This window comes from Besnoitia besnoiti, chromosome VIII (genome assembly GCF_002563875.1).
Source record: "Besnoitia besnoiti strain Bb-Ger1 chromosome VIII, whole genome shotgun sequence".
NCBI classification, from domain to species: domain Eukaryota; phylum Apicomplexa; class Conoidasida; order Eucoccidiorida; family Sarcocystidae; genus Besnoitia; species Besnoitia besnoiti.
In genome coordinates this window covers 1,902,462-1,920,133 of record NC_042363.1, presented here as the reverse complement: position 1 = coordinate 1,920,133, position 17,672 = coordinate 1,902,462, and the positions used below count along the sequence as shown (strand labels likewise).

The following is a 17,672-nucleotide window of genomic DNA, read 5'->3' as shown; positions in this document are numbered from 1 at the left end:
GAGAGCGGGGCCATGTGCACCAGGAAGAGTTTGTGAATTCGCCTCCGTGCGTTCGGTAGCGGAAAGCACTATAAGATTGAGGATACTGGGCCACTTTTAACGTAGTTAATCTGACTCGTGTTCGCTACACAGTGCCTACCAGAACTCGCATTTCAAGGGTAGAGCTGGCCGGCCCATACATTGGCTATGGTCCGTGAAGAAAATCAAACAATGTGTCGCAGAATGATGGAGAGAGAAGACGGTAGGCGACACGTTCCCGAGACTCAACATCTAAAAAATTGAGTTCTATACGCGGCTCCCCTGGCTCGATAATTCTTTGGACATGACAACGACGCCGGAGGCCACCGACAACTCGCTGCTTAAAGATGAGAAGCAAAACATGAATGCTGCATCAGTTGCTAACTTGCATTGATCCGGCCCTGCCCGCTTCAGCGCGTGCCTCCTACACCATCAGTCCTCTCGAAGCCTTTATATAGCAGCCGCCATACCAATAAGGGACATTTAAATTCGAATGTATGTCATCGCTTCAGGTCATCCGTCGGGCGAGGGATCGCACAGGTTCATGGTGGAAGAACGTAAAGCCATCGGGAATCGAGTGACCGAACGGTGACAGATTCGATAAAATAGAAGTTACAGCTGACGTGGGTCCACTAGCCTCATAGTATAGATAAAATGGCGAGCCTCACTTCGTATACTGGCAGCTGTGGCGAAGGATCCGACTCAGGTGCGCAGCACCGATTTTCGAACGTGAACCAGCGGAACAGTTCTCACATAACGCCTCACGTGCTGGCTGGCGTCCGTGCTTGCTGTCAGCATGGTCAGACTAGAGTGCGTTGTTCGGCTACTAAATGCCTCAACTCACCTCCTGAGCGACGCCGACCAGTTCCTTATGTCTGCGCGAACTGTCCTTGTTTCTAACAATCGAAACTCAGGAAGCGAGGACAAGCATTACTACGTGCTCGAACGCTTTCTTTACTCTACCAGTCTACCCTGCCTTTACATAAAAGCAGGCTTTAGGTTTTTCTCGAATTTCCTTTGCCCATTCGGGGCGGGTTGTGCAGGAACTTTGTTAGGAAGGCCGTCACGCATTGAGTCACGTCGTCCACAGGGGATTCTGTTGTCTCAACCCCCTTTCTCGTCTCAGAGCCGATTACTTTTTTGCTATTTCCCGGACACGGCCAAAACATTTTCTGGCTACGGGCAGAATCTGAGACTCATGCAGAATGCTAGAACGCTGTATGAAGGGATCGATTGCGACTCACAGTTGCAGAGTGAAACTCGGCTGAACAGTGGTGCCTCAGGAGAATCGCTCGCCGGCACGAATATGTGGCAAGCTGAAGGGTCTATTTCATCTGTACTATCTCCTAGAGACTCTAACGCCAATTGCAAGGTTTGCCGCCCCTGCCCTGCGGCTCCAACGCCTGCGAAGCGGAAACAAAGTACCACACTTCGAGGACCCGACACAGGCGATGCTTGCTCACCCATTCTTGGAGCTGGTAATGCAGTAGGAGGCATACATACGTAAAGGTGTATGTATATACATGTTATGTAGATGTAGTCTGCATTCTACACAGAAAGACGTCTGTCTTCGTGCGAAAAGTGCGACACTGGGAAATCCCCTATATGCAAGCACAGATGTAAACGGAGATGCGAAAAAGCGGCAGACGCGGAGAGTGAAGCAAATGGCGTTTCACGGACGTGCTGTTATTCTCGACGACTTTGCCACGCGTTGACATCTTGCTTGTCCGTCTCTGCCCTCGCCTCGCTGTACGCTGTCTCTCTTCGTCCCCCTCTCTTCCACCATCTTTGCTTCTGGTGTCGCCCTGGCGGTCGCGTGCTTTGCTTCGGCTTCGGATTCATCGCTTTTCGTTCTACCCGTTCATCTCGCATGCGTTTCGTTTTTCGTTTTGATATTTCATTTTCTCGGCTGCTGCCGTGGGAAACTTTGGATCGAGGATGGAAGCAGTTTGTTTACGCGCTTGCCTTGCGCCTGGCTGCGCGCAAGGGCAACAGCACACTAAACTAGTTGAAGAACCCTTCGTCCTTCTTTGCGGATCGATCTCTGCATCAGCTCCATAAATTCTTCTTTGGCCTCATATCTTCTCCGTCTCTTCTCCCGTGTTGCCAGAAGCGATGAGAGTGAAGCTCTACATTTTTTTCGTTCCTCCCTCGTTCTAAGCCTCTACGTTTGTCACGATTTTTCCCCTGTTGCTGTTTTTGATCCCTGTTGTCTACACTACTGTTTCATCTTTTTCTGTCGTTCTCGTTGCACTCTTCATTTCGATGACCTCGTTGCCTGCTTCTGGGTCCTTCCTTCGTCATCTTCGCGTAGCACGCCAAGTGTGCGGAAGGCGCCGCATTCGATGGAGTTCTCGCTTTCTGCCTCGTTCTTCGACGCACGGCGGTTGTCTTTCTTTGGTTTTTCTGTTCGTCGCCATATTGTGAAGTCCCAGGCCACAATCCCTCGCGTTGCCGCCTGTCTCTCGTCCCGCCGCGCATGTTTTTCTGAGCTACATGCGATGGTGGAGAACTCTCTCTGCTTAGGTGCCGCACCAGAAACAAGGTCGCTGGGGACTGCGGGCGAGAGAAGCAGAATCACAGTACGAAACCCAGTGGGCAGCATCCGCGCGTCGTGACGACTTGCACAAAACGAGAGAGTCAACTCACCTTTTTCATCGTTGTCTCGCGCCGCGGGAGATCCAATGGAGGACGAAGGAGGAGGCGCGGGCAGTGGGGTTGAGGCGGCGCGAACCTGCGCAGACGCCACGCAGAGTCCGCACAGAAGCGTGGAGAAGACAGAGACAGAGGACTCCTGCTTGGGCGCCGCAGCGGAGAGGACGGGAGCGCCGCCGGCGCAGGATCTCGGCGGCAGACTGGAGGTAGCGCGAGAAGCGGAGGGCCTAGCTCGCACAGCCTTGACGCCGCAGCATTGCGAAGGGGTTGAGCACAGGGGCGACGCGCTCCCTGCCGTCTCAATCCCCTCCACCGATGTCGCTGCGAAACAGTACTCAATCGCACAACAGATCAGAGGGCACGACGCTGGCGTGGACCTGGTCGAGTTCGCTCAGATACCGAACGCGCCTGCGGCGAGTCAGCCTTCGAAGGAATTTCCAGTTTTGAAAGTGTCCGCGTCCTCCTCCCCACCGCAGCATTCTACTCCTGCATGCTCGCATTCTACTCATCCCCCCCAGTCCTCCGCGTCCTCCGCCGACAACCAAGAGCGACGCGATCAGCTCCCGTCGGGCGCGGCTGGAGTTGCCTCGAACGCACATTCGGATTCGCCTTCGCTTGCGTCTCTGTCTCCGCCTTCGGGCGACGGCTCCGCCTCGCCGCTCCAGCCGGTGAAACTCTTCTCCGGGGGTGAAGGCGACGCTGCGGGCGCGAGGACGGGACCGGCGCGAGGCCCACAGGGCGAGCCGGCGCTGCTGCGTTTCCAGCGAGCGCTCGAGAGAGTGCAGAAGGAAGACAGCTGGACTGCATGCGCCTTGGCTCGTGAGGCGCAAGGGGCTTTGCGAGTGCAGGCCGCCAGCGAGTGGGTCGAGCGCGAGGCCGAGCGGAGGCGGAAGCGGCGACGCAGAAGCGGAGACAGAGGCGCCGCGAGAGAACCGCGCGGCGCCTGCGTCCAGACGTGCGCCGAAGCAGGCGCGCAGGCGCCACGCGAGGAGACTCCGAAGGATGGGGAGGCCTGCTGGGGGACGGGCGGAGGAGAGGTGATGCAAAGCAGTTGGGAAATTCGCGGGCGCGAGACGAGCCAGAGGGAGGCGGATCTGCGCCGGGCTGAAGGCGACGCAGGCCGCCCCCGGGAGGGTGAAAAGGCGGACCAAGATGGGGGGGACGAACGAGGAGGAGACAGCGAAGGAGCCGCCAGCGCAGACTCGGCGTACTACGACAGCGACTGCGACTCGATGTACGAGGAGGCTCCCGAGCTTGAGCCGGAGGACGCCGGCGTTCAGAAGCACATCCTTGAAGACAAAGAGGACGCTTCCGTAAGTCTGACGCCCTGAAGAGGTTCCGTAGAGTACGGAACCAGAGACGAAGCGTCTCAGCGCGTCTCAGGCAGCTGTGCACGCAGAGGGAGGGAGAGCGTCCGGGCGCGAGCGGAGCGGAAAGGCCTCCAAGGCAAGCGCAAACTGCCTCTAGAAAGTGAGTCGTCCGCACAGGGGATGGCTGTCGACAGAGAGACAGTTTACGGCCGCCGATGAGGGAAACGCATTCTGCACCAGCCACCCATGACGCGGAAAAGCACAGGCGCAACAACCTCTGCCAGGTTCAGATGCGCAGAGCGGAATGCGGATCAAGAGACTGGACCAGAAGCGGGAGCCTTCGCTCGCAGCCAGTCGAGGAGAACGCGTCAGTGCTTTTTTAGGCGACGATGGAACGCAAAAGGCGAAGAGCCGGAGGGCCTAGGATACTCGCGAACGAGGAGGAAGGAGATATAGATATGCTGAGACGGGGGGTGCGAAGGCAAGCACGAGGAGGCTTTGTTTTTGTGTCCCTTGTCTCTCAGGTCTCCCTCGTAGACGCGTGGCGACAGATTCAGCAGCTCTGCCGCTCTGTCTCAAGCCCCGCGCAGTCGGAGAACGCTGCTGCAGCCGCTGCGGCGTCATCTTCCGCGTCGCCTTCGTCCTCGTCGGCGGCCCTCTCAGAAGAAGAAAAACAGGCCGTGAGAGCTCTGGCTTTCAGGCAGCTGGCCCCGCGCGCCTGGAACGACAACCTGGAGCTGCACTGCGCGGTCTGCGAAAATGTGAAGGAGTCGCCGCACGCGGGTAAGCTTGAATGGTCTTCGTTCAAGTTGTACCTCTGCTGACGAAGAGGGATCTTTCGGCGGCTCCCAGGAACGGCAGTGCAAACGCTAGTCCACACGGCTAGGTATCTTTATGCGATCTCTGTATTCGTTTGGCATCGGCGTTGTGGGCAGGGCTGTGCGTGTCACAGGAGCACTCCTGTGGCGCGTTTAGTGAAGTGTGGGCGCTCTGCGTTCTTTTCACTGGGTGAGCCTGCTGCTCCTGTATGCCCGCATCAGCATATATATATGTATATGTGTAAACTGATAGAGACAGATAGGTAGATAGATAGAAACGCACACGTCGATGTTTGGTGTATGGCAGATTTACACACGCAGGTGGCTCTCTGTTTTGTTTTCAGCGACAATGCTCGTGTGCGAGGGCTACTGCCAACGGGCCTTCCACCCTGCGTGCGTGGGGCTCGGCGCGCTCGAGCTTGACTGGGCGGACGAAGACGAACCGAGGACGCGCGCCTTTTCCTTCCAGTGTGAGGACTGCTGCGAGGACGTCTTGCGATGCAGGTACGCCAGCACGCTCGCGCTCTGCCGCCTAGCGTCTCATGGCAGTGACACGCGAACAGGAGTAGATGCACTCACGTGCGTGGCGGTTGTCTTCCCACGTGTAAAGCCTTGTCTGGTTTTCTTGGGAGATGTGGTGCGCGGGGGACTAAATGAGATGGGCAAGCTTTAGGGCGCCCTCACTTGTGAAACTCCCTGGCGGCGGATGCGCTGCAAAACGTGTTGGCGGGCGTGCTGAACGAGTCGAGACCGCTCCGTTGTGCACGACTCATTCAACGTTTTCGCGTCTCGTGTTGTGGCTTCTCAGCTGCTGCGGTCTGCGCAAGCCGCGGCGTCAGCTGGCGCGCTGCAGCCACATGCTCTGCCGGCGCTTTTTCTGCTGGCCTGCGTGCGTGGAGAACTCCCCGCACGTCTCGCCCTTTCAGCCGGGGCCCCTCGTGCCGTCTCTGCCTCTGGAGTGCGTGGACTTGCTCGTGCGTAGCCGCGGCGACAGCTGCGCCAAGTCGCTGCTGCAGCACGTTCGCGCGTATCGGCAAGAGCAGGGTCCTGCAAGCCACGGCTCTCCTGCGTCAAGCCGCCTCCACGTTTCGCCGTCTGCTTCGGCGGGTCCCTGCTCGCTCGGCCTGCCGTCGCCGCCGCACCCGAGCCTCGCTGCAGAATCTTCGGCGCTCGGGTGTGCGGCGGCGGTGCCTGCACGGGGCGCCGCTGCCGCGCCAGAGGCCGACGCCGCGCGAGACGACCCCGGCGAGACCCAGATGCGCAGCCCTTCGGACGAACGCGGAGACGCCCAGACGGGGCCGAAGGGGTTGCCTGTGCGTGCGGCGCCCGCGCTTCTGTGCCGAACATGGGATGGGATGAAGGCAGAGAAAGACGCAAATGCAGCGGAAGACAATCGCCTCCTCGAAGCGGCCCGCATACTCTATGACGCAGGCGACGAAGTCTTCTTCGACGCCCAGGGTACGCAGGGGGGCGGCATAGGTGGGGGGGGGGGAGGGGGATGGTATCCCCCAGAAGATCCGCCTACGCCTGTCGCGTGGAGGCATGAATTCATATGGCTGCATGCGTAGAGGTAGATATACATCTGTCGTTGGCTGGTTGTTTGTGTGTGAGGAGGTATTCGTGGCAGAAAGCGTCGAGTATTCATGTGCACGTTTCGCGTACCGCGTGGCCTTTCTCGTGCGTTGTAGCCTCGCGGAAGTCTCCGTTCTCTCTCTCTATCTTCTTGTGGTGAGTGGTCGAGTGTCGCAGTCGCATAAGCTGCGCTTCAAGCAATATTGCCTCCCTCGAGCTTTGGGTGACTGACTTTCTTGCGTGGTTTGTTTCGCGGTGATTTTGCTGGGATGTTGGCTGGGGTTGTGTGCGTGTTTCGTCTCACCGATTCGTCTGCAGGCCGCGAGCGCTTCATCTGCTCCCACCACTTCTGCGTCTCCTGCCACACGCTGGAGCTTCAGCACTTCACGTGGGAGACACACCTGCGTCAGCTGGCGCAGCTCGCCGACGAACTGCAGCTCCACGTGCCGCGCCTGACGGCGGACGCTTCGCCAGCGCCTGCCACGGCGCAGAGGAAGCGCCAGAGTGCAGAGACGAGCGTCTTGCAGTCCTCACCGAGCGGCGGCGCTCGCCGTGGTGCCTGCGGAGGCAGACCAAGCGCGACGGCTGGATTCGGCCGAAGAGGGCTTCACGTGCGAGGGAGACGCGGCTGCGTCGGGACGGTTGGAGGCGCGCGGAAATGCAAAAAGCTTCCTGCGAGGGCAGGGGCTCCAGACTCGAATGGAGACTCCAGCCAGAGGCCTGACGGCGACGAAGAGGCGCCCCAAGACACGGAACCCGACGCAGCTGAAGAAGCGAGCCCAGACGCCCTCGCGTGCAGGCCCCTCCCCGCGGCTTCCGCGTCGTCTGCGGCAGCTGCCACGCGTCCGTCCGGCGAAGCGGCGAGCGTCTGGAGGATCGTCACAGCATTGGAGGAGCAGATTTCTTTTGCACGCGCCTGTCTGGACTTCGTGAAGGAGTCGACGCGAGGGTGGACAGACAAGCGCATCTTCGCAAAGCAAGTGGGTCACAGGCGAGGACTGTGTCTCTCTGTGCTCGTGCATCGTGGCGGCCTTCCCGCCTTTGTCGCTGAGAGCCCTCGGCGGCTGCCGCATGCGTCAGGCTCACCTCCGTCGCTGCCGCGTCCTGTCTCCACACAGTCCCCGCGTTCTGGGCTTCAGCGTCATGCATCTTCGCCGGTTTCCGCTGCATGTGTGGCTCGCAGCATGTGGCGCGCGCGGAAAAATTGCGAGGTGTCCGTGTTGCTGTTTCGGCCGAGTGCTGTGCTTCATCGTGCACTGCGGCGCGAAAACCGATTCTTCGTCTACTTTGTGGGGCGGTGCGCCTTCTGGCGTCCGCGAGTTCGTCGTCTGGGTCTTGGAAAGGCCGACACTTCCGCGGGCGGCGCGCATGCCGCACTTCTCAGCTGCTTCGTTGGTGACTCGGCTCTCGCCTGTGCCTCTGGCTGTTGCCTGCATTCAGTACAAATTCAGCCGGCCGGACCCCTTCCCATCGCTGCTGCTCTCGCCGCTGGTGGATATTTGGGCCTGCGAGCTCTGTCGCACGTCGTTCTGCAGCCGATGCGTGCCGCCCGCGGCGAAGATCCTGAACGAAGCCTCAGGGTCGATTCTCTGCGACTTTTGCCGCTTCTCCGCGAGCGTGCCGCAGCAGCGGCGCCTCGCGGACGGGCTATTTGGGCGCGGGGACGGTGGCGAGGCCCGGCGGGCGCGCCCGCGAGGGACCGGCGGGCGCGGCCACGCCGGAGACGACTGGGCTCGAAGCAGCGACGGCGGCGCGGGCGACCGACGGCGAAAGCGCAAGCGACGGTGGGAAGAAGAGGAACGGAAACGCATTGCCGACGTAGTCAAAGAGGTGCTCGCCGGCGCGGATTGCGTCACCAGTCTGACAACGTAAGCTCAGGGAGACAGCCTGCCAGCCCGGGAGATCTGACTTGAATTGCCGGGGCTTTGCAGCAGGCGAAACACTGAACTAAAGCGCACGACGCCGAGTCACAAACAGCGCCGGTGGGGGGGGGGGGGGGGGGGGGGGGGGAATGTCGACGGGCGACGAGGAGAAAATGGACTGCGAACAGTACGACTGTCCCCAGGCCGGCGAAGAGGGGCGAGCACAGCGAGAGTTGCTCGACAGGCGTCGTGTCCGGGGTCAAGCACCGATCTTTTTTCATGTTTCTCCGTTCTGCGTGCTTGCTGCCTCGCTTTTGCCAACTGCCTTCTGTTGCGGGTCTTTCGGCGGCGTGGATGCGTTCAGGAATCTTCGCCGTTTTCTCAGCATCGACTCCGCGTCGCCGGCCCAGAATGTAAGACGCCCGTGCTAGCGCAGCCAGGCAGACCGAGCGGCTTCTCGTACTGCGTCGGAAGGAGGTCCACATGGATGTACACAGTCAGAGGCAGTTCGTCGAATGGTTGTGTCGACCCGCGCTCTGGACTCCTGAGGCCCCCCCCTTTTTTCCCTCCGCCCCCCCCCCCCCCTCTCAGCCCACCCCGAAGTAGGGATTAGTTGTTGTTAGTTGGGCTTCGGCTGGCCCAGCCCCCGTGTCGTCGCCGTGCTCTGCCTGTGCGTCTGTTTCTCGTGCTGTGTGTCGCGGCATTTCACAGGCGTCTTGGTGTCCGCTGTCTGTCGCGCCTGCTGCAGCCGTACATCGCCTCGCTGGCCGTGCGCGTCATCGACGAGGCGGCGTGGGAGAGTTGCGCCATCTTAGAAGACGAGGAGAGCTCCGAGGACTTGAGGGACTTTGACAGAGGCAAGGCCAAGTTCTCGGCGTCGTCGCCTTCGCCGTCTGAGGCGCTCGCCTCCTCGCTGCTGGCAGGCCGCTCTGCGGGGGCAAAACACCGGCAACACGCGTTCGCGCTGAAGGATGCCTTCGGCGAGCGCGAGGAGGAGGATCGCGACGAGGGTAAGCTGCGTGAGAAGGCGTGCGGCGAAAAGGCGGACGCGGGCGAGTGGCTCAAGTCGCACGAGCTCGGGTCGAAGCGCAAAGACGGGTCGGCGTCGAGCGGCTTCGGCGCGGATCGCCTGAATTTCCAGTTCACCACGAGTTGCATCTGCGCGACGCAGTGCCGGAACCTGCTGCGGGCCCCGCGGACGGAGGGCGAGATATGCGTGTGCACGGGGAGCCGCTGTGACGCAGACTGTTTGAATCGCAGCCGCGGAATCCAGTGCGACCGAAAGCGCTGCAAATTTGGGCCGGCGGACTGCGGGAATCGCCAGTTCAAGCGCGGTGGCGGCTCAGGGTCGCAGGCCTTCTGCTTCGTGCAAGACTGCGGCGAGAAGGGCCTCGGCGTTTTTGCGCGCGAGCGCATCGAAGAGGGGAAACTCGTCATCGAGTACGTCGGCGAGGTGCTTGACTCGCAGCTTCTCGCGGCGCGCGTGCGCGCCTACACGCGGCAGGAGCTCGCGCGCGGCCAGCCGCAGCACTGGTACGTGATGGAGGTGATTCCTGGAGTCTACATTGACAGTACGCGCGTGGGCAACATCGCCCGACTCGTCAACCACAGCTGCGAGCCGAACTGCTCGCTGCAGCGCGTCAACGTGCACGGGACCTACCGCATGGGCATCTTTGCACTCCGCACGATTCTGCCGGGCGAAGAGATCTCCTACGACTACGGCTTCACGCGCAAAGGCTTCGGTCAGGGCTTCATCTGCTTCTGCGGCAGCACCAAGTGCCGCGGACGTATCGGCGGCGACAGCCGGCGGAACAAGTTCGCCGACGTCGCGGACAACGCCCTCAAGCGGAAGGAAGGCTTCGACGCGCTCCTCTGCCGGCAACTCTGCCAGGTCATCACCTCCCAGAGCTTCTCCAGGGCCGAGCGCATTCCGCCGCCCTCGCCTTACACGTGGAGACGCGACGGCGTCGGCACCAGTTTCCAAGCCAGAGAGTGGCTCGAAAAAAAACTCGTCGAGGGCGAGGCAGACAACCCCTTCTTCGCGCAGTTCATCTTTGACTTCCACCTCTACGACGGTGAGGGCCTGCCGCATCCGACCGCCGAGGAGACTCGAGGACCCTGGAGTGTGGGGCCGACGTGCAGACGTGCGGCGACACCCGGAGCCTGAGCGGGGAAGGAGAAGCGGCGAAAAGGGCCAGGGGCGAAGCGAAGAAAACACTAGACACGAAATGAATCGAGACAGCGCGAACCGGCTGGAAGCAAAGAAAATAGCATAGACCTGCCGCTCAGCTTGCCGGGAAACTCCGTTCGCCGCGCACGGATCGCGACGCTGGGATGCCTAGCAGGGCCCTGCGACGTTCACAGGGGAACTAAGGCTTTCGACGTGGAGGCGTCCGCCTAGTGAGATGCATGCGACTATGCGTGCGGTTCCCTTGTTTCCTGCTGCAGCGGCCGTGAACTTCGTTAAGCTCCTCTTGCTCGACGGGAAGACAGTCGAAGAATTCGCCCGGAGCAAGACGAAATCGGTGCGTCAGCTTCGTCCCGCAGCTTCTTGCTAGTTATGCCGGTTTTTCGCAGGCTAGGTCTGTCTGAAGGGAGCGCGGCACACGCAGCGGCTGGCGCTTGCAATGGCATAATGTGCGCCTGCGGGCGTCGCGGGCCGTCTAAGCCCTCGTGTCCGTCTCGATGGTGAATCTCCAGAGCATAGAAAGAAAACACTTGTGACTCATCTGGTAGAGCAGGGGCCTACGATGGGGCTTCTTGCTTCCTCCCATCGAGGTTTGGAGATGTCCGTTGTCAGCTGGCACTTGTCTGTGTAGTTTGTCTTATTTGGGTTCCGCGACGCACCTGCGTCTCTTGGGGTCCGCGCTGTTGAAGGACTAGGTATACGCACGGAGAAAATGGTGCGGAGAGGGGATTCAAAGCGGAAGATTTGTCTGGATGTCTGTAAACACGCGTCGAAGCGTTTGAATTGATGTACAACAGAGACAGTCCAAGCACGGGGGACTCGCCACTGTCGATGCGTTTTTGCCTGTCGTGCGCAGCTATGTATGGACATCCCTTGGAGTTTGCTGGCGAGTGACTTCAACGACAAAGGCATGACGCAGGCCACACGGCACTCCATCCTCACTGAAGAGCGCCTGAACAAGGCGAAGAAATTCTTTCTCTCTAACGTACGTCTGCTCAAGGCCTTCTCTCAGGAGCCTGCGCCTCTTTCCACGCATACACATGCGGACCGACATGGGAAACGCCGAGACGGCGTGGTGTCCGCCTCGGCATCCTCATGTGCTCATATGTGTCTGCAGATTTGTTGCGACGTATGTAAGTGCGTCTGCAAGTGGGCATGCATGTCTATGCATGCGATCCTGCGCGTTGGAAGCAGGATGGGTTGTCGCTGGTCTGCGTGTTACGCGCGCTGCTCTCTCTGCCCCTGGGTAGAGCTGTCGCTCTGAGAAGAATCAGCACTGATGCTACGGCCGGCAGGACGAGGGGGCACAGCGGCACGCATGGGGTTCGTGTCCGTGCGTGTCTCGGTTTGTCGCTCCCGGGAGTGTCCTTTCGCTGCGCGTCTTTTCTTCAGGGTTCCCCCGAGATGCTGGCAAGAAGCCTCCTGGTCGCTGGCTCAGGGCGTAGGTGCCTTCCCTCCTGCTCGGCGGAGTCGAATTCGTTGCGTGTTTCTTTTTTCTGCAGATGGCTGTTCGCGCTGCTGCGGTGTCGGGCCGCTCAGCGCAGACAGCTCTTCAGGACCTCGTCGATCTCAATTGGGGCGCAACGGAGGTACGCGTTTTTTCATCGAACGACGCCAGCTGAGCCACGGCGCGCGTACCCACGTTGCTGCGGAGGAAATGAGACGCTTCGCGGGTGTGGCTGTCCGCGTCCCGAAATCCATCTGTGGAGCGCGTGTGGCGCGTCGCACGACTGCGCGCCGGCGCCGCTCGCCGCTGTCCTCTCGTGTGCTAAGGCAGGTGCGGCCACTGGCCTGGCGTCCTCGGAGTGGCCTCGGGGGATACCTCCACGCCTCTGGTTCCTCTCCGTGTTGTCTTGTGGGGTTCAGATGTGCTCGCTGTGCGACAGCGAAGGCGTCGTGAGCGTGTGCGATTCCTGCGCCGAGGCGTATCACGCAGACTGTGCGGAACTGAGCCAGGACGACGAAGGCCACTCTCTGTGCCCCGCGTGTCTCCTCTCCGATTCAAGGTACCCCCTCACCCTCACTCGTGTAGTTCATCTTCAGCGCTCCTTTTTCCGCAGACTGCGTGGTTGTTGGCTCAAAGTGTGCCCAAGGGTTCGTGTTTGTGGAGTGCCATCCACTACATCTGCAGAGCAGCTGCAACGCGTCCGGGTGTTTGCAGGCGTGTGTGCTCCGCCAGTGAAGCAGTGTGCCCGGCATAGGCGCGCAAGTGCAGTATGTGTGCTGGTGCGCGCCTGCATTCCCTCGCATCGCAGAAGACGAGTTCGTGATAGAGTTCAGGCACTTCGTGAGGCCATTTTGGCTAGAAGGGTTCCGCAGATCTTGCGTCTCAAAGCAGCGTCTGTGGAGGCTTGGTCGGCGTGTCGCGCTCAGATAGCTCCGAACCAGTGAAGCGGTGTGCAGCTCCCTGTGTCGGTTTTTGAATCTACGCGGGGTTCCGTTGATGGAGTGATCTGAATGTGCAGCGTGAAATCCCAGTTTTATGTGTCGTGAGATGTCGCCACCGTTCACCTCCGCGGATGCAGTGTCCAACACCACCTGATGCTGACTACTGATTCCGCCCGAGCTTATCTCTGTCGTATACCGATGGCCTCGTTTCTTTTTTTATGTGTCGGTTCCCTCCGTGCAGGCGGCAGTGGCACCTCATGAGCGAAGCTGAGCGGGTCCACGTGGGGGTGAGGCTGAATGCCCTTCGGCTGCTGGAGACTCTCGCAAAGTCGCCTTTTCAAGAAAAGCTGTTCGCCCGCCGCGAGGCGGCCGCGACGGGCGACGCCGCGGAGGCGCCGAGAGACAAAATGAAAGTGGAAAAAGGCGAGGAAGACTCGAAGGCCGCCCTGCTCTCCAAGGGTGCGGGACGCAGTGACACCTCAAAGAAGGGAGGAAAAGTAAATGACCGGCTGGGCTCGGGTCCATATGAGAAAGGGAAAAACGGCGCAGCTGGCGCAGAGAGGCAGATATCGCCGGTTTTCGCTGGGCTCCACGTCAACGACATTTGGTCAGCCTTCACGCTCCAGGACGAGGAGGAGGCCTCCTTTTTTGAAGCCGGCTATCTGGAAGAGTAGAGTCAGACACAAAAATGCAGAAGCACCACTCCGCTGCAAGTGGAGCGTCGCCAGCTAGCAGCGCGCTTGACACCTCGCTGTTGCCGTATCATGTATACGCCCAGGGCTGTACAGTGAAATCATTGGCACAGCAGCGTATCTCAGGGGTCCAAATATAGGCATACATGCAGCTGCGCTAATGCGTATTCAGTTATTACCGCAGTACCTCTCCTCCCGGCTTCCGACAATGAGGAAACCAGAGGAGGGATGGAACAGTGTTCCAGTTTACGTGTTACACAAATATTTATATTTGTTTCCTTCAACGAGCAGTAAAGCGAAACAAGTGGGAATGGTGCTATGCCAACAGCTTGCATTCCCTTGTCTTTTTGGTCGTCGCGCGGGAAGTTGTTTCCACTGATATTCATGCTGTTGTCAAATACACTGGCTGTCTATATGGCACCCGCGAGACGTTGTGCAGCCAAATGCCTCCGACCGTATATTGTGATATTTGAAAGAAATGCGGCAGTAAGTGTCGAAGTCGGGTGTCCGCCGACGGCTGCAATCTAAGTAAGAACGCCGGTTCTGCCACGGAGGACGGGGGGGCCAGGGTGCATGCATCAAGATACAGCAGATGTATACGGAATGTATTGATAAGGGAGACGCTTCCGACACAAATAAGAATTTTGGTTTGGACTGTATACAGATACAATAACTCCCAGCCACTGTCATCAGGCGGGTGATCCCGATCTTGCAAGTACGGCCAACAAGAAAGTGCGCCAGCAGGTGACGGTAGATAGACGACCCATCAAACACTGTTTTGCACGCTCAAAAAGCGTCAAGAAACTGAACTCCCTCGATTGAAGACCTGCTCCGAGCATCTCTAAGCCCACAACTGCTCTCAAAGGCGACAACCAGGTGGTCTCGTTCTTGCGTTGCTCTTAGCAGGTTTTCCACAATGACACACATGTCACAGGAACAAGAAGTATGCCACATTTCCCAGACTCACAACGAAGCATACAGCGAGATGGTCTGTATATGCGAAAAAACATGGGACAGAAAGTTTCAGTACAATCTCGCTCCATCGACGAGTCGCTTCGAGTCGAGGTCAGCTTAGACGCTCACGTGACACATCATGCGCAACATTGAGAGGATGCCCTCTACACCCTCGGCAGTCGCCCTTGCCTCAGAGCACTGGCAGCATCCATATCAGAACGCATGACTCAGTACAGATGGCGCACGAGAATGAGGATCTATCGAACTGTTCCTCGATGCTTACGAAAGTACGGCTGAACCGGGGCGTCCTCCATGGCATACACTGAAGCAAACTGTTTTCCGTACCGACTATTTTATACATAAATCTAGAGTATGAAATGGTGACACACTGACTGATTCTATACACCGATACCTTGTACAGTCTGGAGTCTACATACTCACGTTTATTGGCTCACGATCGGCGACGTTGAGTCGCCTTTCGTTTGCAATCTAGCGTTTTGCAATTTACTCTCGAAAATGAGTATAACTCGCAGAACAATACCTCTCTCTGTATTTCGAGGTCAGCCAGTACACAGAGCACTACAAGGAGGCTGCCATATCTAGACTCTTTCGCGACCCCCACGTACTCAGCTTACTGCGAGAGGCTGTCGCCCGATAGCGTTGCTATCACACCGTCTGCGGTGCTCGGTTCCACGCTATCTCCTTGAATATGTCCCCCACTTGCCGAAATATCCTCCCTGCCGCCATACAACGGAGAGGCGTTCACCGTGCATTTGCTCTCGACAAGTACTTTCTGAGGCGAAACAATTGAGCGACTCTCTGCCAGCTCCGCGACATCCTTTTCATCCCCGAGGCTGTCGCTCGGCAGCCCGCATCTGTCTGCCTCTCCCGCATCCATGGCCAAGCTATGCTCTGCCTCCGCATCCACCTAAATGCCTTCCGACGCCGATGTGGCGTCGCGGGCCTCAGTGTCGGCATACTCATAGGCTGAGCATGGACCTGTTATCGCCTGAACTGCATACGCAGCTTGGCGTGTTCTTCCTTCAAGGCCATCGAGGGAGTTTTCTCCTGCCTTTGTGAAGCCAAGGCGGGCATTGATGTCGTTCCGTGTGCCGGCGTCTTGACTCACCGGCTGACGGCGCCTGCATTCGTCTTGGCGAGCATCCTGTTGTTCTACTCGGTGTTCAGCGTCCTCTGTTTCTCGGCCTTCGCTCGAATGACCACACTCGCACTCTACATCTCCTGTCGCAGCCTCTTCTTCGCCAGCCATCCAACGACGAAACATGTCGCGATGGCGGCCCCAAAGAACGGCAGACCCTACAGCGCTTGCTGCCATGGCAAGCATGACCCCTCCCATGAAGATGTGCCCTGATGCGAGAGTCGCCACACCTAACCCCACTTTCACGCTGGCCCAGATTCCTGAGACTTCAGGTCCCCCGAGCTCTGCGAGATCCGCGAGGTCGCGCCTCACGCGTTGTATGTCTCTGGCGCGGATCGCTCTTTTCAGACTGCGAAAGTGGTGCCGGCATTTGAGCATCTTCTCTCTCAGAGTTGACTTCAGTCGCTCGCGCAGCTCCGCCATGGCTTGTGGAGACAGCGAATTGAGAGCTGAGGGGTTCGAGACGCTGACGGCCTGACTCGGCTCGCTGGCGGCTGAAGGAGCGGCTGCCTCTGCAGGGCGGTGGAACTCCGAAAGACAGTTCCTTAACGTCGACGAAGCGAGTGCAGCTTCGAGAACTGCATCCATCTGTTCTTCATTCACAAGGAAGTCCCACTCCTCGTCGACTTCATCGTCTTCCTCCTGAGCGGAACCCGAACTCAGGAACAGGTGGCAAGACGACGAGGATGACGCAGGAGACACAGGCGCAAACGAAAAACCCTTCCGTCCTGCCAGTGGGCTTCCCAAAGACCACCCTTGGAGGGTCAGATGCTTTTCGCTGCGGGCAGCGGCCATTTCGGGCGCAGGTGCGCCTAGCTGACAGCGCCTGTCGAGGCCCCCCAGAAACTCCGGCAGACACGCTGGTGTTGTGGGCGCCCCCTCCCAGTTTAGCGGATCTCCTTCCTCTTCCCCTACCAAGTGGCAAAATGGATGTTGCAAATCGGCGTCCTCGAGTTCACACGCGTTTTCCTTCGCTGCTGCGTTTTCCTTCGCTGCTGGGCAGCTAACACCAGACTGGGCCTGGAACACCCCTTTGAACAACCCATCCCATCCCTGCCACCACGACGGCGATGGATCATCGCGAGAGGTTCGTCTGTCAAATGTGTCACAGGCATGCGCGGTGTCGATCTCCACTGGCTGTTCGCTCTTGATAAGGGCCGTGCAGGACGACTTCAGCCACGACATTCTCCGCTGCCCAGTGCCCGCGAGCGCTGCATAGTGTAAAACTTCGGTTTCAACTCGACACTGTTTGCAGGATTCCTCGCCGCAAGGGGGGCAGCGAGATGGGGAGCAGCCTTCGCACGAACGTGGTTTTCTCCCTTTTTCATTCGTCTCGTTGAACCCCGAGCGACCCTCATCTTCGGTGACCGTCAATCCCTGCCACCAGTCAGGACGGCCCAGCTGCGACACCCGTTTCATCCCTTTGCTGCCCTCCCGCTGTACTGTCCCCCACCAGCAACATCCTTCAGTTTGCGGATGCTCACTCCTCTCCTCTCCTCCGCTTTCGCCTTCCACAGTAACCTTACCCGCGTCCTCTTTCGGCGTTCTGTCCTTCCATCGGCCGAGATTCTCCGCGGCTGCGGCGGCGACGAGAGCTGCCGCCACCTCTTCAAACAGAGACGAGCACCACGACAGTGACCGAGATATCTGCCCATTCGACCCAGCGCTGTCCGCCTCGTTCTCCCGTGTCCAGATATCCAGCGCTTCCGGAAGATACTCGAGAGGATCTGGTTGCTCATCCTCCTCGCTGGAGAGGCGCCCCCGGTCTGCCTCTTTTGCGCAAGCAATTCGGATTGCTGAATTGCGAAGGGCCTCAGCCAATATTTCGCAGTCTTTCTGCTTGACAGCTGTAGACTGGTGTGCGCACGTGCCGCGCGGGGGCCCTGCCCCTGAACCGCCATCAGCAGGCTGTTTGTGTACGGCCATGCACAAAGCCCCGCTTAACACTTTTCCGCTTTCGTCAGCAGCCTCGTCAGCACTGGACCACGGCTGCCTCGACCATGGGAAGGAAGAGGAAAGCCGAGAAAGGAACGATGTGCTACCGAGCAGTTCATAA

General features: G+C 59.1%; 2 protein-coding genes across 2 annotated transcripts; one reads left to right on the top strand and one right to left on the bottom strand.

Annotated features, from left to right (window-relative positions):
- Nucleotides 1-2,702: 2,702 nt before the first annotated feature.
- Nucleotides 2,703-13,485, top strand: BESB_083920 (histone lysine methyltransferase SET2; the record flags this gene model as incomplete). Its single annotated transcript, XM_029366742.1, has 13 exons — nucleotides 2,703-3,986; nucleotides 4,508-4,766; nucleotides 5,146-5,305; nucleotides 5,610-6,259; nucleotides 6,692-7,353; nucleotides 7,814-8,241; nucleotides 8,600-8,648; nucleotides 8,984-10,310; nucleotides 10,684-10,760; nucleotides 11,280-11,408; nucleotides 11,926-12,012; nucleotides 12,290-12,429; nucleotides 13,053-13,485. The coding sequence occupies 13 exons, from the start codon at nucleotides 2,703-2,705 to the stop codon at nucleotides 13,483-13,485; spliced, it is 5,685 nt and encodes a 1,894-aa protein (XP_029217202.1).
- Nucleotides 13,486-15,385: 1,900 nt separating this feature from the next.
- BESB_083910 (uncharacterized protein) lies at nucleotides 15,386-17,542 on the bottom strand (the record flags this gene model as incomplete). The annotated part of the gene is made up of 1 exon (XM_029366741.1): nucleotides 15,386-17,542. The coding sequence occupies one exon, from the start codon at nucleotides 17,540-17,542 to the stop codon at nucleotides 15,386-15,388; it is 2,157 nt and encodes a 718-aa protein (XP_029217201.1).
- Between the last annotated feature and the right edge of the window lie 130 nt (nucleotides 17,543-17,672).